This window comes from Bradysia coprophila, unplaced genomic scaffold, assembly GCF_014529535.1.
Source record: "Bradysia coprophila strain Holo2 unplaced genomic scaffold, BU_Bcop_v1 contig_350, whole genome shotgun sequence".
In the NCBI taxonomy this organism is placed as follows: domain Eukaryota; kingdom Metazoa; phylum Arthropoda; class Insecta; order Diptera; family Sciaridae; genus Bradysia; species Bradysia coprophila.
The window spans coordinates 10353177-10378669 of record NW_023503608.1 but is presented as its reverse complement, the minus strand read 5'-3'; the positions used below and the strand labels follow the sequence as shown (position 1 = coordinate 10378669).

At 35.9% G+C, this 25493-nt stretch overlaps 4 protein-coding genes across 7 annotated transcripts; 2 read left to right on the top strand and 2 right to left on the bottom strand.

Moving 5' to 3' along the window:
* Positions 1-961: 961 nt before the first annotated feature.
* Positions 962-14827, bottom strand: LOC119080920 (PAN2-PAN3 deadenylation complex subunit PAN3). Of its 4 annotated transcripts, none has more exons than XM_037189536.1 (17): positions 14213-14827; positions 9858-9925; positions 9553-9645; positions 8581-8740; positions 8407-8519; positions 8201-8336; positions 7989-8138; positions 7775-7915; positions 7589-7705; positions 7410-7533; positions 7258-7343; positions 6436-6602; positions 6234-6370; positions 5966-6160; positions 5735-5897; positions 5504-5672; positions 962-3465 (listed from the first exon to the last, which is right to left on the bottom strand). In XM_037189536.1, exons 1-16 carry the CDS (start codon positions 14241-14243, stop codon positions 5568-5570), a joined length of 1986 nt encoding a protein of 661 aa, XP_037045431.1. In that variant the 5' UTR covers positions 14244-14827; the 3' UTR covers positions 962-3465; positions 5504-5567. The 4 variants fall into 4 exon arrangements, with proteins under 4 accessions (XP_037045431.1, XP_037045432.1, XP_037045434.1 ...); XM_037189537.1 differs by lacking the exon at positions 14213-14827 and adding an exon at positions 13404-13445; XM_037189539.1 differs by lacking the exon at positions 14213-14827 and adding an exon at positions 11121-11265.
* A 1334-nt stretch (positions 14828-16161) lies between these two features.
* On the top strand, positions 16162-17608 carry LOC119080918 (syntaxin-17). Its single transcript, XM_037189534.1, has 2 exons — positions 16162-16633; positions 16702-17608. Exons 1-2 carry the CDS (start codon positions 16318-16320, stop codon positions 17217-17219), a joined length of 834 nt encoding a protein of 277 aa, XP_037045429.1. The 5' UTR covers positions 16162-16317; the 3' UTR covers positions 17220-17608.
* Positions 17609-17620: 12 nt separating this feature from the next.
* LOC119080919 (protein LLP homolog) lies at positions 17621-19156 on the bottom strand. The gene is made up of 3 exons (XM_037189535.1): positions 18879-19156; positions 18719-18811; positions 17621-17925 (listed from the first exon to the last, which is right to left on the bottom strand). Exons 1-3 carry the CDS (start codon positions 18969-18971, stop codon positions 17671-17673), a joined length of 441 nt encoding a protein of 146 aa, XP_037045430.1. The 5' UTR covers positions 18972-19156; the 3' UTR covers positions 17621-17670.
* Positions 19157-20611: 1455 nt separating this feature from the next.
* LOC119080917 (protein argonaute-3) lies at positions 20612-24084 on the top strand. The gene is made up of 6 exons (XM_037189533.1): positions 20612-21241; positions 21453-22873; positions 22940-23289; positions 23345-23492; positions 23563-23811; positions 23879-24084. Exons 1-6 carry the CDS (start codon positions 20791-20793, stop codon positions 23963-23965), a joined length of 2706 nt encoding a protein of 901 aa, XP_037045428.1. The 5' UTR covers positions 20612-20790; the 3' UTR covers positions 23966-24084.
* Positions 24085-25493: the final 1409 nt, after the last annotated feature.

Genomic DNA, 25493 nt, shown 5'->3' with positions numbered 1-25493 from the left:
TTACCAGATTAAAAATACTTTGATCGATGGAAGTAATAGACCCGATAATAATACTGATCATATGCTTACGGTCTGTAACAGGTTAAAATTGCGCATAGCGCAACTGCGAAAGCCCGTACGAAATACATTTCAAATGAAACAAAAATTTACGATGCAATTTTAGTAACACAAATTTGAAACTCTTTTACTAACTTTCTATTCGGTATTGAATAACGTGTTGATGAAATGAGTTAGATGCTAGACAAATTAGTTTTATTTCCTCAAACTTCCCCGCATAGATGTGTAGGGGGTGAAACTGAAATAAATAAAATAAAATGAAACGTAGAGAAAACCGACACCCACCGTTGTTATTTGATTAATAAATGTTTTCTCTAGTGGAAGCACAGAATCTGATTGATACACAACAGATTATTTTTAATAAACATATATTTTTCGTAATGTTTCATTATACATTTTGACATAAATTTGTTTCCATTTACATCAGTAAATCCTTAAAATAAATCAGATCGAAAAATAAATTATCCAAAAATATGTTACACAGACACATTGCGTTTGTAATTATTTTCACTTTCCAGTTCTTTACAGTTTTTTGTTGTTTTATTTGCATCGAAAATCGATTGTTATACATTGTTTTTGTTGTTTTGCTGGGTGGTGCGCTCTATTTCAATATTTCTTTTAAGCCACACTGCTCCAATCATCTCTGTTTTTCTATGTAATTAATACTTTCTCACTTTTCTGACTTAATTTTAGTTTAAAATATTTTTTTTTTCGTTTTTATGCCATTCATTCTTTGTTTTCACTTCATTCTTTTCATTTTCTTTTAATTTTTAATTGTTTTTTTGCTGAACGGAACTATTTTATTTAACATTTCGTTTGCATCGCAATAAGTCGGTATCTGTCGATGAAATATAATCTATAAAACTCAATGCACAATTCATTCGACAAAATAATTATTTTCTCCTCTTCTTCGAAGAAAGAAAAAGCTGCGAAATTAAACATAAAATCACAGAAGAAAAGAGTTTTCCTACTAAAAAAAAACGAAAGTAAAGTTAAGAAATAGACACAACTAACTCCATCAAAAAAATGCTAATTTTATATTCTTTGTAGGATGATTATTTTGTTCTTTCTTCTTCTTTTAATCAATTAATTTATTAATTTTTCAACATCAATTCAACTCTAAATGTAACCAAAAAAAAATTCTTCAAACTTTTCCTTTGTTGTTTTATTTTCGTTTTTTTTTCTCTTACGTCGAAAGCTGCCCATTTTAGAAAATACTATAAATTGTACGTATCGCATCTTAAATCAATTTTAGATTTTAATTACTTTTTCCTTGTCGTTTCAGTACTAGTTTTATACTTAAATATTCATTCACATTGTCACAATTAAGATAAAATTAAAAGAAAAGAAAAATTAAATTATTTCGTCATTCATCACACATCCATAATGGGTTTCCTATATCAGACAATCATCGTTGCATGTTGTAATATACTAAAAAATGTCTTTTTTCTTTGTAAAATGTTCTCTTTTCCATTAACTTAATTAGTACAACAAAAATTTGTGCTTCTTGGTTCAAAACATTTTTCATTTAAATTCTCTGAATGATATCTTCTGTGCAGCTTAACGTTTTGGATGCATTACAGTTTAATCAAATAAGGATAATTAAACAAACGATTTGATAGTACTCGAAATCATAGAATTGAAGTGAGACCTTGGGATGAGAAATCTTTTTCATCCACAAGTTCCTATAAACTCATATAAAAAAAAGTTGATCAGTTAGGTAGCCGTTTTAAGCACGTCAAAATGTGGCATGTTATTGAAAAATGAAAATGAAAAATTGCTTCTGTTTTCAGCACTTTTCGTATCGTCATATAATGTCAAACTTACATTTGCTGCTAAGCTTTCTCTTTTGAAATGAATCAACCAAAGAAAATTGGTAGCAAATGCAGGTTTCACATTTTACAATGTGAAAAGAGCTGCAAACAAAAGCAATTTTTGTTAACTTTACATTGATTTGATATGCAAATCAAGAGTAAGCAATGTGCTCTGGCCAGAGTTTTCTCATGATGAGAGATGGATGATTAATATTTTTAAGTGAGAGATGCTTTCTACAAATGAAGTACAGTCAGAGACAGAAATTTCAGCATGAACTCGTTTCAACTGATCCACACAAGCAAACAAAACTGTTTATACGTTTGAAGCTTATACACGCACGCGCTGTGCATCTTGTAAACTTCTACTCTAATTATTCAAAACAAACCAAAACCTTTCCGATTCTGATATCATTCAGAGTTTTATTTTCCTATTCATCATTTGCAGACCTCAAAGCAATCTCTTGAATTCTCTTAATCAGATGCAATCAGTTGTTTTTCGAACTTTTGAGTCTTTCACCCGGAACATCTCTTTCGGAGAGATGTTATCTGTCTGCAAATGGTTTTAATGTCGATTTTTCGGTGATTTTTATTTAACGAAACTTTTGACTGGTTACGAAACATGGAATTTTCTTTTTGTTTTAAATTTTAGTTTCTAAATCACAATTTTTATCCTTATTTACACTACTAAAGTAAAAATTATAAACAAAGAAAAATTGAAGAAAAGCTGCTTCTCCACAAACATATTTTTGAAAAATCGACGGTACGTCGGTATCGGCGGAAACGAAACACATTTCTTCAGTTGCATTGATAGGGACGATGTTTTTAGGCCTTAGATTAAGACACTCGAAAAATCTACAAATTTCTTCAAAATCAAAAAAGAGCTTCGTTTTCAAGTAAAGAACAATAAAACAAAAGAGGAAAATTAAATCCATCGCAGCTTTTCATAACTATATTTCATATTATTGATAAAAAAATGCAAAAAAAATTATTGTTTTTGTTGGTTGACATGCATATATCGCCATACAATCATTTAAAAAAAATTTAGATGCGCTTATTTCTTAGTACCACTAAATTCTAATGAGAAATCTTTTTATACTGTGGCGACAATCATAATCTACTAAAAAATATTTTTTTGTTTAAAAAAAAATGTATAAGAAACGACAATATTTCTACCGTAATCAATCACAAAGAATTTCAAAACACAATCTTTCACTTATTACGACATTATTCATGAATGAAGCATTCCAAAAGAAATTAAATTTTTTTCTTGTTAAAATAAAAAAATCACAAAAATTGAAATTATACTTCAGTGAATTCACAGGATATGTCCTAATGACATCATTATCCGATCCATTTTCATTTCAAATCGTAATTGTATCTTCATCTCTTTTTTTTGTTTATCCTTTCGTGTTGCTTTATTTTTCGTTTAATTTAGTCATCATAAAAAAAATAACCACGTGCGTAATGTCTCATCAAGTCAACCACATTCATTGTTTCCATTTTTTTCTTCTTCATTTTATCTGAATTCATTTCCACTAAAAGTAACTAATTGCTAATAAAACGGTGTGTTTTTTCTTGCTTTTCTCGATAAAACCTGCAACAAAAAAGAATTTGATGAAAAACGGACAATTTACAGAAGTAGGTAGCTTCGAAACGACAGCACCAAGAAGGTTAATCTTTAACACGTTGCCAGTTATTGTGACTCGTCAACTTTAGGCACACTGGAAAGTGCTAAGGGAGTCGAGGAATACCTCCGAATAAATTTTTTTAAATCCTCGACCAACTTAGGACTTTTCGGCGTGCCCGTGCTCGAACATTATCCCCTACGTCTAATTTGCCAATGACACAAGTAATAGCAGAGGTGAGCCCTTGCTAGCTTGGGATAACCACTGTGGAATTTTTTGGGACAGGCCAATGGAATTTTCGGAATTTAGTGGAATCTTTGGAAGTTAGTGGAATTTTGGAATTTGTTGGAATTATCACTTTTGAAACCACGGAATTTTCGGAACTAAAAAAAATTGTGGAACTCAATGGAATTTTTGGAATTGAATAGTGTAATTGAAACAGTTCGGACAGATTTTTCCACAGTGGTTATCCCCTCCGTTTATTTTTAAGCAATAGTTTTTTTTAGTAATCATTCCCACAACAATAATATGCTCGAGACCATCCAGAGTCAAATCCCTCAAAAGTCACTGAACGAGAATTATGATTATTCGATAGTTATAACTACTCGAGGGCTTTAAGTCGAGCCAGAGTAACTCGGTAACTCCTGCACAGTTATGCGGCTCAAGATTATCAAGAAAAACCAATAGAGCTTGAGTCGAAACTGAACTAGTGAGGAAATTAACGTTGCCGATATTTTCTTATACCATAGCAAAGGTAATATTAACCTGTTACAGACGGTTGTCATCTGTTATCGACAACGGCAGAATAAACGACAAGCTCTGACTCATGAGGTGTTATATGGCAAACAGAATGTTCAAAAAAATGAAGTAAAAGATTTGACATCAATCTTTTGGAAATAATTCGATCTTTGAAGTAGTAGTCTGTTCATATAGTAAAACTGTTAATATGCTAGCCGTCTGTGACAGGTTAAAGCCGTTATGAATACTGTTACAACTTCTCAAAATCTGAAACTTGAAAAACCTATTAAGTTAAGACAACAGAACGTACGATGGTCGTGAGATATTGCCACTCTCATTACTGGTTGTTTGAAGTCGTAAAAGGGTCCCACTAGACTTTCCACCATCTCACTTCGGACTTTCCAAATTTTGGACGAATTTTAGTTTCACTTTTGAATTTGGATTTATATAAAACCTTGTTAGGTTGGTCAAAGTAAGTATAACAAAGTGGCTACAATTTAGGGCTCGGAACAGATCAGATCAATCTGAATTTTTTTCGGATTGATCTGAAATTTACCCGATCTGATTCTGATCTGAAAATTTTGATCTGATCTGATTCTGATCTGAAATCTGAAGACTCTGATCTGATCTGATCCAATCTGAATGATCTGAAGTCCCAAGAATAAAATTTGAAATTCCAAAACTTGCTACTATTATAGAAATATTTTTGATTTTATTAGTTCCCCTGCACTCGCGGAGCCCAGCAGTTCAAGAATTTCTAATAAATTAGCGTTTGTTTAGTCATACTGATTTTCAGATTTCAGATTGATCCGAAAATTTCCAGATTCAAATTTTCAGTTTTCAGATCAGACCTGCTTCCAATTTTAAGATTTCAGATCAGATCAGATCAAGCCGCCAGAGGTCTGAATCTGAATCTGAAATTTTCAGATCGCTTTTTTCCAGATTCAGATCAGGTCAGAACGATCTGTTTCGAGGACTACTACAATAAATTAAAGTGATGGAAGTCGTTTAAAAAAAAAATTGGCTTCACGGGACATAAAAAAAGTTTGTTGGAAAATGTGTCCGATTTTGGTACGTACGTTTTCAAAAAAAAATCTTGGCTTGAAATAGCTAACTTCCTTAATGAACATGAGTATTTAAATTTAAATTATGGTCAACTAAGAAGTTGCAGCATCTTCAACTGAAAAATCACACACACAAACATTCACACACACCATGTCTCATTCAACAATCATTTTATTTTCAGTATTTATGGACGAACCAATTTACCTTCACAACATCTGTGGAAACAGATTAAGTCAATAATAATACACCGCGGAAATTTTAATAACTTTTATACGCTTGAGGTCAGCTCGGCAAACGACTGCTCCAAGCAATGCTTTAATTCGGCATAAGTAACAACTAAAACGGACTGTTCGTCTCTGGACATTAAGTTGACCTGAAATATGGAAGAGTTAAACCAATGCAATATAAGCCTCTACTGTCGGGTAAAATGCATACCTTTTCTGCTGTACCAGCGTCAAGTTTATTCAAACATTGCAAAATATGTGCGTGATCCAGCCAAGGTCTTCCATCTTCGGTGATCATATGGAACAGATAGTCTCTAAATAATTTGAGCATGTAGCGATCGCCTGTCTCAGACCAGGTGGCGTCTAAACTTAATCTTTACAAAAGAAAAAAAATTAAACAATTGGCACAATGACGATGCAGTCGGATATGTTTAAGACGTACTCAGGTCTTTCGTTAATACAGCCTAATTTCACCAGCATTCGATAGAGTCGACCATTTTCCAGTTCTTTAGCCAATTCGTCTTCCTGTTTGTCGCACTGTGTTTGCAAAGCATCCAATTGAGTGTAGAATCGGGCGCCGATCATTGGCATCAAATCGGTGACACAACGTCTCGTCGATGTGATCGTTAAAAGATATCTGAACGAACAAAAACAAAATTGTGAGTCAGGAAACTCGAGGATTTTCTTAGAATTTCACAAAAATGTCTTACAAAATCAAATTCTTCAAATCGGACGAATAATTTCGCGTTACATATTGTATGCTGGATTGGATTTTTTCTTCGTGAACGGATTTATAGCATCGACAGGCCAATGCTAGAACCAATTTGCCAAGTGATGTTAGATCCTCCTGCGCAACCATTTCGAAAATTCGTTATTCAAGCAGATTTCCTTTCAAACAAATAGTTGGTTTACCTGTTGGTAGTTGGATATAGCACTCATTTGGTTCGTTTGGTTCGGATCAAAGTATGCGATATCCGAGATACCCAGGAAACTGAAGCGGACACGTTTTCCGGTTACAATAATTTTTGTCGGATCGAGTGTGCGACAAGCCAGACCGGCTTGATGTATTGCACGAAGGCCTAAAACAGAGACACACCAAATGAATGAAATTTAAACGGACATATAACAGAGTCATAGTTAGTTCCAACCACTTAAGTTGCTACCCGGCGACCCCACCGACACAATGTATTAAAAAGTATCTAAAAACGAGAATAATTTCTGAGAGTTACGTATGTCTAAACATCAAATCTTGTCTTCTGACTTCTCCTACATCAATGCTAGCGAGTTGACTTTAATGCCGAAAAGCTGTCTCTTTTTTATAAAAATCCGTGCTACAAAAATCGAGATATAGTTACGGTCAGGCCGTAAGTTATTTGAGTAAGTTATACAGTTACGGAGCAGTATTGGTTCAGTCGGTTGTTCAGTCGATTTTTGAAGAGGTGTACAATGTACATCATAAAAATTCAAATCAACAAGGACCGTGACCAAAACTGTCCTACCAAATTATGGGCAAAATTCACATCCTTTGCTTAAATTGCATACCTCCGAGACACCCAACAAGAGAGTTTAAGATTTATTTTAAAAAATAACGAGAAATGTCTGTGAACGCAAGAATGGTAAAAGTAACTCGTTGTTCCAATCTCTAAAATCATTAGCAGTGACAAAAGTGATTAATATCCAAGTCCGACGACCATACGATAAACGTTAATGAAATAATCTTCAAAAGTAACTTACCAGCGGTCAGTTGCATAATAATGGCCCATATCTCCGTTTCTTGTAGCAATGGTCCGTTCGGTATTCTTTGTAGATTGGATTTGTGACTGTTTCAAACGGTCGTACGATTAATACAACGGTAACCAGGCGGACAGAATTTAGTCAATACGAACCTAAATGGTCGAGCATCTCCTTGGAATGGATCGGTGTAGCCGTTCGTTTCGTTCGGTGGCGTAAAATATTTCGATAATAGCGTCTGCGAGCCGGGATGATAATCGTAAACTAATACTAGGGCGGCTATAAATAAACGAAATGATGACTTGGAACATCGCTGAATTATTGCCGGGCTTACATTGATCGCCAAAACATTTTGTCGTAAAAACTTCTTTCAGTTGTACTACATTGGAGTGCTGCAGTCGTTTCCATTGATCAACAACGGTCAAACACTTCTTTGATTGCAATCGGAAACCTGAAAGACGAAGAACGAATTTTTAGATCGAACTTTCTACAAACATTACTTGTGTAGGTGACACCATACCATGTATCCTACGCAAACAATATTTTATGCCAGTCGTATTGTGCGTAGCTTTGTAGGTCTGTGATAGAGTAAGCTTTCCATGACCTGACGGTGGTGTTTCGAGAGGATACAGTGAATGATAGTTATCGATTTCTTCGAGATCTGTGAATGTTTAAAAGTAATTAATCAACGTCCACACACCTTCTACCACCGCATCTGAAAAGTGTCTACCCACCTGAGTTTGGATTTGTATCAACAAGGTTTGCAGTTTCATTTCTCCCCAAAATGTCGTTACGCATTTCATCTGGAATGAAAAATGCCGAAGACAATTGTGTTCGAGGTTGCATCCCTATAACATTGGAAGCCGGTCCTGGATACACATGACCTGAAAAGCATTGACAGAGGTTATTCGGCCATTGTACGAGAACGAAGATTTCAAAAATTCACCTGGATGCGGGTAGTTAAGGCTTTGTGAATTACTGTGTGATGTAAGTGCTTGTTCCGAACCAACCGTTGATGCTACCTGATTGGTTGTGTGATTGGCTGAGGTGGGATAAAAATATGTGGTACCGCCAACATTTTCCTGAAGGATGAAGTACAACGAAAAGTTGAATTCAAATACTCGAACAACAATCTGTGTATCATAATATCACCTGATGTATTCCAGTAGCCACACCACCAGTCGGCGGAGGAGGTGATGATTGTGGAGTTTGTTTTGGAGAATCACCACTACTGAGAGGTGAATCGCCTCTCAGTAGATTTCTTCCTGCAATTGGCTTTCAATGATCAAACCGAATCAATTAATATCATAGACGTTGGTCACAAACCTTTGTTAGGAGTTGTGGAATAATTATTACCACCCAATATGGGCGTTACATTATTTTGTTTAAGTGGCGTTAATCCCCCACTGATCACAGAATACGGCGAATAAAAGTTTGGAGATGAATTTACTCTCGACGGAATAAATTCTGGCGATTGAGGAGTTACCTAAATGCGAATGGTTTGTTAATACGGTCTTGTTTCTATGATCAAACGATCATATCGACACAAAGATGCATATTTGCGATGTTGAGAGTGGTGAATAAACATTTAATTTTATGTACACAAAGTTTTTCCAATAAATGAAATCACATTCTAAAGGCCGATATACACTCACGCCGTGAAATTTAATAAGTCTTCGAGTTCTTTACTTAGGGCAAGTTTTATTGTTTCAATTTGACATTTTGAGAACTGGCAGTTCGAAGAAGAAATGGTACAACTGGTAATTGATAACATTATCAATCATCAGCTTCCAAGGATGTACACCCTGGGGGAAGCGCTAAGCGGCAAGATGTGCAGGTGACAAACCTTTTTCAAATTGTTATATGAAATTGTCGGTGCCACCCACGCACTTGTTCACCTTGCTGTTACTCTCCAGATGGACACAGCCTTGATCTCTTCCATGACATCTACGACTATTACAAAGATAGATGTTTCGATCCAACGTGATGAGAACGTAAAAGGTAAACGTCGATCTACCAGTGCCTCGATATTCGATCACTAAAAACTTATTTCATTTCACGGGCAAGTGAACCCGGTGCTTTATAATACAAAATCTAATCATAAGGTTATTCAGAAATGTATTATGATGAACCGCTTGTTATGTATTAAAATTAGACTTATCAATAGAAAATATGTAATGTTACAACTGGTTACCTTATCCTAAAAACAAAAGAATTTTTCGTATCTTCTCCATCTAACTTTTAAAACCAAGAATACAAAATACAATAAATTCATGTGTTAACCGCCAAATCAATTACCTGAACTTTTTTGTTTGATATGGGCGAATCGATTGAAATTTTGGATAACCCAGTTGTCAAACCGTATGTCGGAGTTGTTACATTCGGTCGGTTCTGCCACAATTAGTAAATGAAAGATAAAAACGTAAATTTTAGACCCCCGAAACCATTTGATAAAAATATTTTACAGGTAAATTTATTATTTACAATGGCATGCATGTACTGTGCACAACATTTTGTTGAGTTGTCATGGATATGGATATTTTGTATAATGCATCTTAAACAAAATGATAAATGGAATTTTTTTTTTGGTTCTATTGACTCACCAGGTATGTGGCAAGTTTGCTCTCCGATGGCAAGCCGCCATAGAGCATGCCATCCATTCGAATTGAATCTGGAATTGAAATAAAAAAAATTTGTTCATGTTTTGTATTTTAGCGTGGGAAAATCAAAAGAATGACGAGAGACCAGGCATTTGAGGATTTTTCAGTTTTTAGTTATCCACAACAGCAACATCGATTCAAAAATTGAACTGTTACATTAAGAAATTTTAAATTGTTCAGTCAAGATATACAGTGGAGCCCTAGAACGGTAGTTCTACCAGACTAAACTCAAAGTGTCAGAACAGTTTTTCAGCGTAAAAGTACTATGAACATGTCTTGTATTTCAATCATGATCCTTCTGATAGATTTTTTGTTGACAATTTCTGAGCTCCTAGTCTAAGTCTACCGGTCTAATCCGAATATGTGTATTTTTCAACGACACCTTACATTTGTGGTCAATGTGCGAATGATAAACAAATGTTTGTCTTGTATCGATTCGTAGGGAGTTAGTCTGATGCGAATGCTGTCACGAGATATTTATTTTATGCTCTGAACAATATCAACAACTTTTTCAATTTATGTCACTAGTATTGATTTATAAACATTTACAGCATTTCGTTGCTGCCTTGGTTCACTCACACGCTAACGAAACTAGACCGCCGTAACTTCCCGTCACGAGTGTTCAAGTAAAATAACACTAAATCAGAATGCTCAGGTGTGAGTCTCTTAGAATAACCCATACAGAGAGCGACTTGACCTATGCCGTCATAATAGCGAAACGCTTTCGTACAAAAGTATATATTGAGACCTCATTTCAAAGAAATAAACAATTTTCGTTTTGGCAGTGAATCTCGTTGTGTTACCACTCTTGAGTGTAATTATCTTAAGAGCCAAAACTATTTTCCGACTCTTAACTACATAATGTACACAATACACATAACCGAGCATGTGCCATTTTAAATAACGTGACAAATTCTGTTAATGATTTCATTAACCTTTCAGCAGGCATCTTTTAATCGATGACTCAGGCTGATGTGTTGTTATATATAGCAACATGTTGAAATAAACAAATGAAGTAACAGATTTTGTTATGTTGGACGTTGTGCGGAAGAAGTGATAGATTGAATATATTGGTGTGGTATAGAAAGTTGATGTCATGGACAACAAATTCCTTAGGAGTGTGGACAAATAAATCAGAAGTGTCGATATCGATAACAAAATAAAATGAAATCAGATGATTGATTTCAAACGACGGGACCGTCTTACTTATATTGTCAATTTCGTGTTGTATTGAATTGCCCCGCTTGGCGAACACTGAACATATTTTCCAATTTAATAGTGATGGAGAATCGAAAAACAATCTTCCATTTCGCTTTAGCTTATCTGCCACACGGCTCCAAGACTGTTGACCTCAATATAATAAATATACTACCGCATGTAGGTAGATCGATCAGACGACAAGTAGCAGATATGGAATTGTTATTCTGTATTTTGTGTTTTTTTTTTTACAAAATTCAACCAATTCGGCAATATTGCTTGACCTTGTGTATGGTTTTTAATACTTCGATATTTCGAGTCAAGGTTCTGCTGGTTGAAAAAGAGTGGCGTATCTTATCAGGAAAATAACAGTATAGAAATTGATTAGCGAAAATAGTCTGTGTTGTCAGATCAGAAACATTGCACACAATTAAATAATTCAGAGAGCGTTAATAGTAACATACCCATTATGATATAGTAAAGTTTACTGTATTTGACCATAAAAAAGTGTAAACAAAGAAATTCACAATGTTAATCAGGAGGAAGAGATCAGAAAATTTTCGAGATTTAGAGAATAGTGTAGAGTCGGTGGAAATAGTGGCGCAATTAGTTATGGCAAAGGGCTAATGCTTAGTTTCCTCTTACCAATAAAGTACACCGTGTGAGAGACAAAATTGAATTTTTAGCCCCGTACGAAGTACAAAGGGGCTGATAGGATTACGATGCCGTGTGTAATTGATGGAATTCGAAGCAGACGGTAAGGGCAAAGTGTTTGCCTATGTTCGAATGACGAATCTGCAATAAAAATTTTGTCTGTCTGTCTGTAACGTCGATATCTTGAGCAAATCAAATCCGATTTCAATTTTTTTTTTCCTGAAAGTTAGTTGAAATAGTGAGGCTAAGTTCGAAGATGGGAGATTTTGGGTTTTCCGAAGATTTCTCTGGCCATTTAAAGGCTACACTTGTAACTGATACGTCAAATGAAAGCTATTTACAATTCCGATCGACAAAAAAAAGTTTATGAAAATTGGATGACCGACTCGTGAGTTAGACCCCTTGGTGTGAACTAGGTACAGGGCGGGAAGCCGTTTTTGCTTGAAGGCTGGCCAAATTTGAACGGATTTAGATGAATTTTGCTTTATTAGATAGGTATTGACCGCACCAACCGGGAAAATAAAAGTTTGTGAAATTCAGTTCACCGGAGCGTGAGCTAGGTCTCTTGGAGTGAGCTTATATGTGGCTACTCGGTCGTACAGTAAATGTGGTGTTTTTTTTGTTAATATCTCGAGTAAACTGTGTTCGAATTTCATGATTTTTTGTTTTGTTTGAAAGGTACTAACGAATGTAAAACAGCCGTCCTACTTTCCATCTCCTAACAAAATGGCAATCGGCCACCATTTTGGATTTTTGTAAAAACGATATAAATCGGTGAAAATGATAAACACAAAGTCACTGATCAGTGGGAGGTGATTGGTTATGTGTGTGGGGTGTTTCAATCATCCCAAATATGGATATCTATATATAAATATATACAGCTATATTGAGCTATATAACGATGTTATAACAGTTATTTCGAGCTATATACTAGCATATTCATCAGTAAATTGATTATTTATAGGTAATATAGGTTAATTGTTGAAAAAATTTAAGTTTGGGTCCTAGGACTGAGAAAATTTTAGGTCAATTCGAAATTTGTGTTACATTTGAAAGGAAAGTCGTACTGGGCTTCGTAATTGCGCTATGCGCAATTTTTAAGACGTACACATTTCATCAGAATTTTACTTTACCGACGTTTACAGGCGCAGTAGGCTTACGGTAAGAGTAGGGCGACGGACGAACTAGGGTCACGTACGCAATAGATGTAAAGGGTTCGTACGGGGCTCAGTCACAGCAAACACTTCGACTGTTCTGACGGCTCGTTTCAGTTTTTTCTTTGTTTATTTGACAACTTGCTCTCTCACGGCTCTCTCACGGAGTACTTTTTGTTGAGTGGAGTGGACACTTAAAGAATACACCTGTGATCAGTAGTATTTTCAAAAATTTTCCAGCAAATATGTCGCAAGCATCACATCATACAACTTTTTATGAGACAAAAAGAATTTCTCAGAAATCATTGGAAATTGTCTCAACTCTTATACCGAAATTAGGCACAAAACAATATTCAACGCATCGTTGGACAACAGCCAAAAATGCTTCACGGGAACATAAAACAATTCGCTTTCCGAAATTGATTTCCAGAATTAGTCAAAAACGAAGAAACATACACAAACCGGAATATGATAAATAAATTACCGTTGCAGCTGTTTTTATTGAATTAATATGGCGTCCGGGAGATAATCATGAATCCGAAATTATTCTTTTTATAATAAAATGCATGAACCACACACTCTTTTTTATGAGAATGCATGGTTGTGTGTACAAACAAAGGATTTTGTTCGGTTTCAGCGTTACATCCGAACATAAAGAACGAGATCGTTTTGTTTTCTACTTCTTCGAAAACAACCGATATACGAGATGTGTTTATGAAGGTGGTACACACTTTGCCTTCAACTTGAATATATTTTTTTTTGTCTTTTTATATTTACCTTCATTCATATACGCACCTTTAAGACTTTAAAAATAGACAGAAAATATGCAACAAATTAATTTTTTCTCTCGAAATTAAACACAAACTGCAGCTTTGCCGAAAAGAAAACCTAAAAATAATCAGAAACGTATGATTGAAATTTCGAAACAAGGTCAACGCAATTTAGTTCAAGTTTGATACCGCTGTATGTATCAAAAAAAAAAAACATAAAAAAGCCACAGACAGACCAATGAAGCAACAACGTCACATAATAATATTTATAGTCGTATACGCAATATATAATACGCTTCGTATATCCATCCACTCTACATATCTTTTTTCAATTGAGATCAATGAGACGTAGAATTTTTTTTTGTTGAAGAAACCATTTTAGTTTTTTGGTTTTCTTGTACGAAATCCTGATGACCCGACCGTATTGTTTGATTATTACGTAAAAAAAAACAGCAATCTCGATTCGATGAGGAAAAACGGATTGGCAATATTGTAGAAATTAGATCGAAAATGAAACACTTGCCTGTCTGTTGAAAATTGTTGTCGAAAAACATTTGTTGTCCGTTTTGGATCTCATCGGATTACCCAGCAGCACGGGTCGGTTTAGCACCAACAATAAATAAAATTTTCTTGTTGAATTAACTTTTCGACGTTAATTTTCGAATAAATTGCGATCAATCTTGTTAATCGAATTCGCGATACTAATTACTTCAGAGAATATTTATTTTAAAAAAGAAGCTTTGCATGCACCGAGAACAATATTTTCATTTGGCGAAATTCGTTTAAAGTTTAACTGAAGAAAAAACTGTAATTCGTCCATTCATTAATGCACTGTTGAAACTGTTTTAAATTTCGTGTTTTTATTTTTCGTTGGCACTTTTTTTTCTGCGTTCTCAATTTATTATTTTGTCGACAAATCAAAAAAATTTCAAGCAATTTCCCGAGTAAACAATGGAAGTTACAAACGCTTCGGAATCGTTTCAATCGGAACGACGCACTTGTTCGTTTATTTTTCAGTATTTATTTCGATCAATTTAGATGCGAGTTAAACGGAATCATTTAGCATCATTTTAATTTATATTTTCAAACAGCTGAGAGACAGACATTTTCCAAAATATATTTTTCACCATTTTTCACTAAAACAAAGCTATCACATAACTGTATTCAACATATTGTGGTGACTATGATAGGTTGGGTGAATCAAAATTTTCAACATAAATTCAAATTGCGACGCGGGAGTTTAGACTATTTTTAATGTCGAAAGTGATTGCCTGATAGATTGATGTTAGTTTGATTTTATTTTTTTGCTTTAACTTTTATAATTGAATGAAAATAATTCAAGAGAAATGATACTTTTGGCCTGATTTTACACCTATTTCATTTTGACTGTAGATATTGACTTAAGGCTCAGTCAGCTCTAGTATTTTCATTTTGGAAGAATTTTCATGAACATCGATATTTCCTTGAAAGTTCGTAAATAGCGGTGTAGGTTCGATTGGTCGCATTTATATTTTATATGAATGAGTTGAACTTTACTAGATTTTTCGATCAATGAGAAGTAACAGGTAAGCATACCTTATGAGAAATGTTAATGGAATTAATTTTGTCTTTGAATGACGCTCAGTGCGAACTCAACTAGAACAGTTGTGTTCTTGAACATATTATTGAAGCCTCAACATTTCGGCAAATCGTACCAATCGTCAGTCAAGTCATTCAAGTTGATATGTTGATATGGGTACTTAACCGAAAGTTGTTAGGAGAACTTTAGGTTAGGTGCGAAAACATGTCGACACCGCGAGTGTGCAAGTGTTAACTACTATTAGTTAGTTAAATAAACAATCTTCGGTAAAACTGGGACTAGTGACTTTTAACTGAAATGTCGGTCACTGCAATCTATATTTTGTATCTAAAATCCATTGCTAGACGGTTTTTGCAACGAATGATAGTTTCAGAAATAGGTAATAATTGGAACGACGATTATGTTTCAAAAATACAGGACGCGAAAGAGACCAAATTTTGCTTTTGTCACACTGACAAACTTGACAAAAGAACAAAAGAAAATTTGATCCGGTCTGCTTCGCTTCGCTATGTGTAGCTAGAGTAAGAAGTACAAATAATCGAAGGCTGTAAACTTTGGGGAGGTCACGCAGATACGGATACGCGGGTGACACACCACACTTGATGATAACATGGCGGATACAAAAATCATACAAAAATTCACCTGCTGTGATTATTGTCATCGCCGTGATGATGTGGTGAATTTTTGTGTTTGTAAAATCATTAGACGTGATGTGTTCCCGCGTATTTAATAGAATGGCCCCCAAAGTTTACAGCCTTGCAAATAATCAACTTCACCTTCATTGTTGGATTTTTCCAATTTTTTCAAAAAAACACAACCCTGCCTAAAATTATCAACAGTAGTGATTCAGAATTATGTTTATTGCCGTTGGGTTGGTACAATTGGTACACACACCATTAGATCATATGTCATTTTAAGTAAAAATTGAAAAACAAAACAAAGAGCACAATAATAGAAACTTTGAACTAGAACATCGTATAATACGTCTGAGAACCATATAAAAAGAAAATCACAATTGGAACGCATCTAGCGCATCTTAGTCATCAACAATGTTAGATGAAGAAAGAATTCCGTTGAAACGCGCTGAAATATCCATTCAGAAATTCAACGACGTTGGAATACCCCATCATCGTAGTCTTCTGCGAAATCATAAATCAAACATTAAAAAATGTCTCGCATTGAGCGATTGGGACAAAATCCAAAAAGAAGAAATCAATGCAACGCGGGTAGTGAAACAGCTGAAAACCTTGCTGATGGAAATGGACAGTCTACGGAGTAAATTGGTCAGGGAAGACGTAAAAAAATTCGACGAATTGATATGGAAGAGTCGTCAAAGTGCAATGGAAGAAATGAAATCTTACATGGGTATAATGTCACCAATCAAGTTTGTTGGGACATAACTCTCTAAAATTAAGTTTTTGTTTTCCGTATAGAACTCCAACTGAAATCACCGTCAACATCCAAATCTTCATTCGATGAGGACGATGACAATTCCGAAACAACTATGGACATTCATAGCGTACCACAGATTCAGACACAATTCCAATTATCCGATCATCAAATCAAATCGAGAGAGGCATGTTTGGCACAATTCGAGCAATTACAAAGCGAAATTGGAGACCTACACGACATGTTCAATAAATTGAATTGCGAAGTTCATTCGCAGAAGGACGGCATCAATGTGATTGCTGACAATGTGGAGGTAGCTCAAGTACAAGTTGAACAGGGCGAGCAGAGCCTAAAACAGGCCGTACGGTACAAAAAAGCCATGTATCCATTGTGCGGTGGACTGATTGGAATGTGTGTTGGAGGACCCATTGGAATGTTAGCGGGTGCGAAAATTGGGGCTGGAGCTGCGGTTTGCTGTGCATTTCTGGGATTCACTGGCGGCAATGTAATAAAAAAGCAGGAGGAAAGGGGTGAACCGATGATGGAACAAAAGAATGAATGATACAGGTGTGTAGTCCAGTAAGGGACTTCATTGTGGTAAGGTGTTTTGGTTATTGCGGTTTTGAAAACGTTCAATTGAATGTCATGTCTGTTGACGTGATGTCGAGAAGTTGGTTCATTATATTTAGAGAGTAAATTTAAATTAGTAGAGGTCGCATAGTCGTCGTCGTTATTTAGTTAAATTGTTTATACGTGGACATACATGGGCAATGATTTATTTACAATTTTATTACCAAAAGATTTGCTTCATATGCCACCATCAATCATAGCTTTAAAACTCGTTAATCGGATTCCTAATGGTACAAAATTCAAGCGACACTTCTTGTCTGCTATTTGTATCTTTCAACTCTATTCAATGCTAGCATAACTGATGAAATAAATCGATTTACAGAAACAAAATTTTTGTTAGAATTTTCCTTAAAAAAACATTTTATTGTTAAACGTTAGGTGAATTACAGCGGTATATATTGTGTACACCAGGCCTGATTGAACTTCAATTTCTGACTGTGAATTCGTTTGTTGATTTTCCGTTGTGTTTTCTTTGTTTTCTTCCACGCCGGCAATGTACCGAACTGATCGCGGAACGTTTTCGTATTGTACACATGAACCTTTTGTGTACTTTCGTTCACCACTTCCACGCTCTCACCTTTGTCTTCTTCTTCGTTAAGTTCGTCCAGGATTTTTTTCTCTTCCTTTTCCTGTTTTTCCTGAAAGAAAAGAGATCGAAAAATGGTTAACTAAGTTTTACACGTCGATGGATTCAGAGGAGGTTGTTCGAAGGTAAACAGATGTTGAACCTGTTGGCTGTTCAACCTTCTCTCCGTCTCACCTTTTTCTTATCAACGCTAAGAAAAATGTGAAATTATGAGGTCAATGTTCCTGCTAGGCCTTCACTTAAAACTATTACCCAATTCATTGTTTCAGTTGCGTTGGATTTATTTCATATCAATGCCAAGAAGAAGGATTCTTATCGGTCAACTAACAGAGAGTAAATAAGAATGGCTTGAACATAGATAGGAAAGAGGTTGAGTCTACTATCCAGATATCGTGTCATTCAGGCACTGTTAATATTGTCATGCCTTTTAATTTCAATCGACTGTGCAAGTTCACAAATACTGCTAGAGCCAAGAATTTTAGATCTCCACAGGAGGAGCTTCGGGGGAATCTACTTTGATAAAAATCCTTAGAAGATTCTGTTCCATCAATTTGTAACATCTAAATTTCGATACATAAAAAATGTGGATTTGAAGGCTGAACAAGGTAGACGAGCATAGTGCATTACTGCCTCGCTGGGATATTTGTTGAGACGTGTGTGGAGTTTGTATTTCGAGCCGAAGGCGAGTTTTCCGTTGAGTACGGTGCTTTGTTTGCTTGCGGTCAGAAAATACGAAAAACATAATATGGACGAGACACTAAATTATAATTAGGACGCAAGGATACAAAATATTTTCATCACATTTGCCGATGAATCACGTAACTTAAGTCAATCAAATCAGTTACCTTTTTTAATTGCGCAGCAGTTTTCACCTCGGCAATACCATCCAGTTCCATTTTTATGTCATTTCCATCAGCATCCACGAGTCCAAGTGTTTTCTGGAAAATGGAATAGTTTTGTGGTTGATGTTAATATAGATCCCATCATGCTCGGTTGATAATATACCTTTAGCCGAGCGAGTTCCTTCTTTGCATTTCGTTCACGTTTCACTCGATTCATGGCATCTTTGCGTTTACGAGAACGTCCTGATCGGCCCATTTTTGTTTACTTATCGAACTATTTATTAAAACTAATGTGATGAAATCAACGATTTGCAAATTTACTGTGAGAATTATTAATTTGGTTGGATACTTTAAGACAAAGCCTTTTCCAGTTTAAGATTCGGTTTCAAAGAAGAAAACAGCACATGTATGCATAAAATGACTTCTGTCAGAAACATTTTTGTCGGAACACTCATGTTGGCAACCTTATAAAAATAAAAACAAAACAGTGTACTGAGCCGGTGTACATAAATATTGATCGCCTCCTGACCCTCCTGACTGATAAATTCAAAATGTAGGAATTTTTACAAATAAAGCAAAATAAAGCATAAATATTTCCAGTGCGGTGACGAATTGTTAAAATTTTAATGAGGATTGAGCGCTTTAATTAAGCACTGACATTTCGTTTCGTTTAAGTGTTTCGAAAGTCATATAGCTTGTGGAAATCTGTTTTCCAAGAAAATAGTCATTTTCTACCCTCTGCTTAAACTTCAAAAGTCTACTAATGAAAGTATAAACCAGGTATGGTCTGTTCATACAAACCGGAGGACATGGCCATTTCATATAAACAAACTCACCTCTCATGACATGTGAGTTTCTTTATATGAAATCCAAAGTATATAAACACTGACACGGTGGGACTGAACCACATTATTTTGAGACTTCCGTGAACATGGAGATATTGGTTTGGAAATGATTGGAGAATGTTTTTTGAGTGATTTGACCGCAAAATCAAAATCGTTTGGGTGGGAATGCTCGCAAAAGCTATATTTGTTGCTCAAAATGTAATCGATGGAACACTCCTGATTAAGCCGCGAATCAGAATGTTTTAGAATAATGTTTTAAGGTTGTAAAATGATTTGTATGACTCAAATAAGTCTCTACCATTCAACTGAAACCTATTTCACAGGTTATTAGACGATAAAAACTTAATTTTAAGATATTTAGTGTCCCCCACGCCCCTCCTCAACAAAAAAGAAGTTTTTCCGAAATGTACCCAAAAACTAAAAACGCACATCGATTCAGGGACCTTTTGGGAGCTCAGAACAGCATTCAGTAAAATCGGACCAGCTCCTTCCCTATACAAAAAATTTCATTTCATGAAATTTCATGCACCCCTTCGAAACCATTTTGTCACAAAAGTTCACTGAGTTTACATATTTTGATCGAAGTTAATTTGTATCTTATAGTCAGAGGTCATACCTTTCTAACGATACCCTTGACTTGTGTCCAACATTATAAAAACTATATTCACCCGAAACTTTGGATCCGTATTTGCGGATTTACGTTACCTTCAGTGTTTATATACTTTGATTCCCTGAGGGTTTGCGTTACCTCAGTATGATTATATACCTTGCACAAAGAAGCCAACACAACCTTATTTAGAAGTTTTAACGAAAAAATTAGTTTAAGTTGCGGTTATGTATGCTTCATCGGATGACTATCGATTGTTTTCAGTCTGTCAAAATTCGTTTTTATACAGTACGAAAAACCTATCGCTTAACTTTTTGTATTTTTTTTGATGTTAGATACTACAAAAAATGGCTGCTCAGACCGCTTTTGGTCACCATTTATCAATTTTAAAGACCCTACTCACCTACTCACCCTACCAAACACAACTCTTTTGAAACTTACTCACCTAACTCACCATAATATCTGTGTAGATCTTGTAAAACGTCGCCATCTTTTTTGGAAAAGGAAAAAAAGCGTGCTTGTCCACAAAAGCTAAAAATCAAGTTAACGCAAAACTATAGAATTAATGAAAACAGAAAATTTTCAGTAATTAATGTCATAAACCTGAACAAACGACTAGAAATATGTCTATCAGAGGTGGTAGTGGTCGAGGTGCATTTTTGCGATCGTTGCAAGGCAGCACAGATGAAAGCAGCAAAGATACTGATTCTCATACAAAACCAAGCGTTCTGGATAGTGGCCTGGGGCTGAGCAAAGGTGCTGGACGGGGACGTTTTTTACTCGAAAAAACAGATGATAGTGACAATACTCCAGCTTCTGTAACAAACACCCCAAGCCATGATGGATCTTCTTCGTTAAGTCATGCAACATCTGGCATTGAAGCTTCTTTTCTACCGAAGCCTACGTCGGGACGTGGCAAAATTTTACATCTGTTACTGGAGGAGAAGCAGAAAACTCTCTCCAGTAACGTTTGTTTTGAGGAAGCCGTTGAGTCGGCTACGGAAGAACTTGAAGAAATAAATATCGGAGCGGTTGAGACTGAGCAGGATCCAGTTATTCGCCGTGGAACAAAAGGTTCGTGTACATTTCTTTTGAATACATCTGTAAAAGTATTTGTCATTTTGATGTGATTGTTGACTTAACAATGATCTCAACGGCAAAGTAGTATTCCGTTACTCTTCAGTTGGATTTGTTTTTTTTTTAATTTTGAAGCATTCTTCCAAACGGCGCCATTGCCGATAACTAGCCGCTTGTATCATTCATTTTTCTTAATTTTTTAATTCAGGACGCCCAGTGAACATTGCGGCCAATTACATTCGTCTAAATACCGACCCGGACAAGGGCGTCTTCGAATATGAAGTAAGATTCGCCCCAGCTATTCACTCGTTACAATTGAGATACAAGCTGTTGAATCAACATCGCGATACCATTGGTAACACGAGAACTTTCGATGGATCCGTATTGTACTTACCGTTCCTGTTACCGGACAGTCGAACTATGCTGATTTCAAACAATGATAACGACAACAGTAAGGTCACCGTAACCATCATCTTCAAAAAGAAGAAATTGCTGAAGGATTGCATTCACTTGTACAACGTACTGTTCGAACGGATTATGAAAATTCTTAAATTGGTTCGATTCGGCCGGAAGAATTTTGATCCTACTGCACCGAAACCCATTCCTCAGCATAAACTGGAGATATGGCCTGGCTACGTGACTGCTGTTGACGAATATGAAGATGGTGTCATGCTTTGTTTGGATGTTTCACATCGTCTCCTATGCACAGAAACTGTGCTCGACATTTTGACGCACGCCTATGTATCGGACAAAAATAACTTTCAGCAAAAGGCGATGGAGGCATTGCTTGGGCAAGTCGTCCTAACACGGTACAATAATAAGACCTACAGAATCGATGACATACTCTTCAACGAATCACCACAATCCACTTTCACAATGAGTGGTAAAGACGTAAGCTACATGGAGTACTACAAAAACCATTACAACATTGATCTTGCTGATACGAAACAACCTCTTCTGTTAAGTCGCGAAGAACGACGCGTTTCGGGCAAACCGGACAAAGAGACGATAACTTTTTGCCTGATACCGGAAATATGTTACTTGACTGGCATCACCGATGCCCTACGCAGCGATCTGAAAGTAATGAGAGACATTGCAACAATCACTCGAGTGACGCCTAACCAACGTGTGGATGCGATGAATACTTTCTGTAAGAACTTGAACGCCAGCAAAGAAGCAACAGATGTACTTAAGAACTGGGGCCTGACATTGGAAACGAATCCATTAAAATTGAGTGGCAGACAACTGGAAGACGAAGAAATACTATTCGGGCGTGGAAAGACAATCATCGCCGAGAGGGGCGACTTCAATAAATATTGTTGTAATAATCAACTGTTCAAAGTGATCAATCTGACCAACTGGATGGTGATACATACGAAACGAGACATGAAATGCGCCCAAAATTTTATTGAAACGATTATGACGAATTCGGCTCCGATGGGCCTGAAAGTCAATACACCGAAAGTTGAAGTTCTGAATGATGACAAGAACGAGCAATATGTTCAGCTACTTCGCAGAGTCGTCAATCCTTCTCTGCAAATTATTGTGATAATTTGTCCATCGTCACGCGATGATCGCTACGCTGCCATTAAGAAGGTGTGCTGTGGCGAATTACCCATACCTACTCAGGTAAATATTTTCTAGAGCGGCTACGATCTCACCATTGTCTAATTTTGATTAAAAAAACCATTTCAGGTCATCAATAGCCGAACACTGGCTAATGAAGCTAAAAGCCGTTCAATCATAGCCAAAATTGCACTTCAAATGAATTGCAAAATCGGAGGTTCTTTGTGGAGCATCAAAATTCCGCTGAAAAATGTCATGATCTGTGGCATCGACACTTACCATGACACGAAGAAAAAGGATAATTCTGTGGGAGCATTTATTGCATCGTTAAATGGTACATACACCGAATGGTACAGCCGGGCCGTCATTCAATCGCAAAAAGAAGAGCTGATCAATGGTTTAGCTCAAGCGTTGATTAGCGCTCTACATGCATACAAGCAACGAAACGAAGCGCTTCCGGACAAAATCATTATATATCGGTAACTGATTGAAGTCCCTACGAAAAACGATTTTTCTTTTCACATATCAATTTAGCGACGGTGTTGGTGATGGACAACTGAAAATGGTCAGCGAATACGAACTACCACAGCTCGTTAAAGCTTGTACGTTACAGAATCCGGATTACAAACCGCAATTCACTTTCATAGTCGTCCAGAAACGTATCAACACACGACTTTTCCTTGTAAGCGAAGATTCTTTAACATTTTGGCTGAGTCATAACCGACATTGACCTGAGAATCTTTTATCTGTAGGCTAAAGGCAACGGATACGACAATCCTGCTCCTGGTTGTATCATTGACCACTCGATTACTCGGCGGTTTTTGTACGACTTTTTCTTGGTTCCACAAAATGTAAGACAAGGAACCGTGACGCCTACACATTTCATTGTGCTGCACGACGACAACAATTATTCACCGGACGTTTTGCAGCGTCTGACCTACAAAATGTGTTTCCTGTATTACAATTGGCCGGGAACTGTTCGCGTTCCAGCCTGTTGTCAGGTAAATATTTTGTTACCTTTCCTCCAATCAATTCTAGGTGGTGAAAATTTTTGGATTTTATTTCCAGTACGCTCATAAATTGGCTTTCTTGGTTGGCCAATCCGTTAAGAAACCACCCGCTGAAATGCTGGCCGACAAACTGTACTATTTGTAGTATAATCGTTTTGTAAAATAATATTGAACACAAATATTCTTAAGTTCTACCGATAATATTGAATTGTTGATTCCTTTTCATTTCACTAACCTTTTTTGTCGTAAATAAAACAGTTTTTGAACGAACTAGTTCGTTTAGTCTGCTTAATGACACCCATTATCGAAGCAGCCATGAATACGTCCATATTTTAGGTAGTAAAAATCATTGAATGAAAGGCGGAAAACAAACTAGCAATTTTGCATTGATGGGATCGACAATTATGGATTACCCTCTCTAGCAACCAAACTACTTTTATTAACGTGGTGAAAGAATCAAGTAGCCTTTGGAATTTACATGTACATTACAGCGTAGTCAGTCAAAATGTAAAATAGTGTTTGTTGATAAAAAGAAATAAGGTGTGAATTGGACACAGAGAGGTGAGGGTTTGTTTGCTAGAGAGAGTATTGTTTGAACATTTCGTTTTTTACTTGCTACCCGTGTTATGGTCTAAGAATAATAAGTATTGGGATTACTCAAGTTATTGTGTTATCAAGGAATGAACAAGGTGTGACAAAAAAATTTCATGTATTTAAGGCACCCGGTACCATTAGCAACAGGGAACATGGCACAAGGTTTTATCTCCTGTAATGTCATAATCACCATAAAAAACAAATTTAAAAAATCAAACTGAAATATAAACACGTTATGACACCGTCACTCATTCATATTCCCCACAAATAAAACACACATCTAGTATACTGTCAAGAATTTGTCAATTTTCAGTGAATAAATGAGAAATTATCGAAGTTTTCCGTGAATAAATGTGAAATTATCGAAGTTAGCCGTGCGCAAATGACCATTTATCGAAATTTTCAGTTAATAAACGTACGTTCTGTGAATGACGTGTTTAAATCTAGCCCATTTTGATTCTAAAAGTGACATTCAAATTGTGAATATTATGACATTACAGGAGATAAAGAAACTATTGGCAATCAATATAAAATGTAGATTGGAAATATTGGAAAAGTGAAAATTTGAATTTCCGGAGATTTCGAAAAATAAAGTTGTTTCGCGCAGAATACTAGGAATTATTCTTTTACGAAATTTCAATATTCTCATCTCATCTTTTTCTTCACTTTTCTTCTCCTTTCTTTTCTGTTCTGTTCTTTTGTCCAATAAACTTTTTCGACCGAAATTGAACAGCGATCAGGGTTTTCCAAAAAATTGTCCTGGAAAATTCATCAACTCTGACGCAATTTTCGCTGTCTATTTTCGAACCGATTTTCATAAGTGAGTAGGTTATTTCTACATCAATAAAAAGTAGATAGTAGTGATTTGGGATACTTATTCTACAGCTCTCTACACAAGTCTTGAGGCACTTTTTCCCCTTTACCTCATTGTTACCATAGAAGAGAATATAAACAGACTGTCGAGATGGAAACTGGTCCAACGTGTGCATCAAGAATTCTGGAATGTACAGCGAATATTTGTCACGTTTGCAACAACGTCCAAAATGGTTAAAAGCGCAAGAAAACATCAAAGAAGGTCA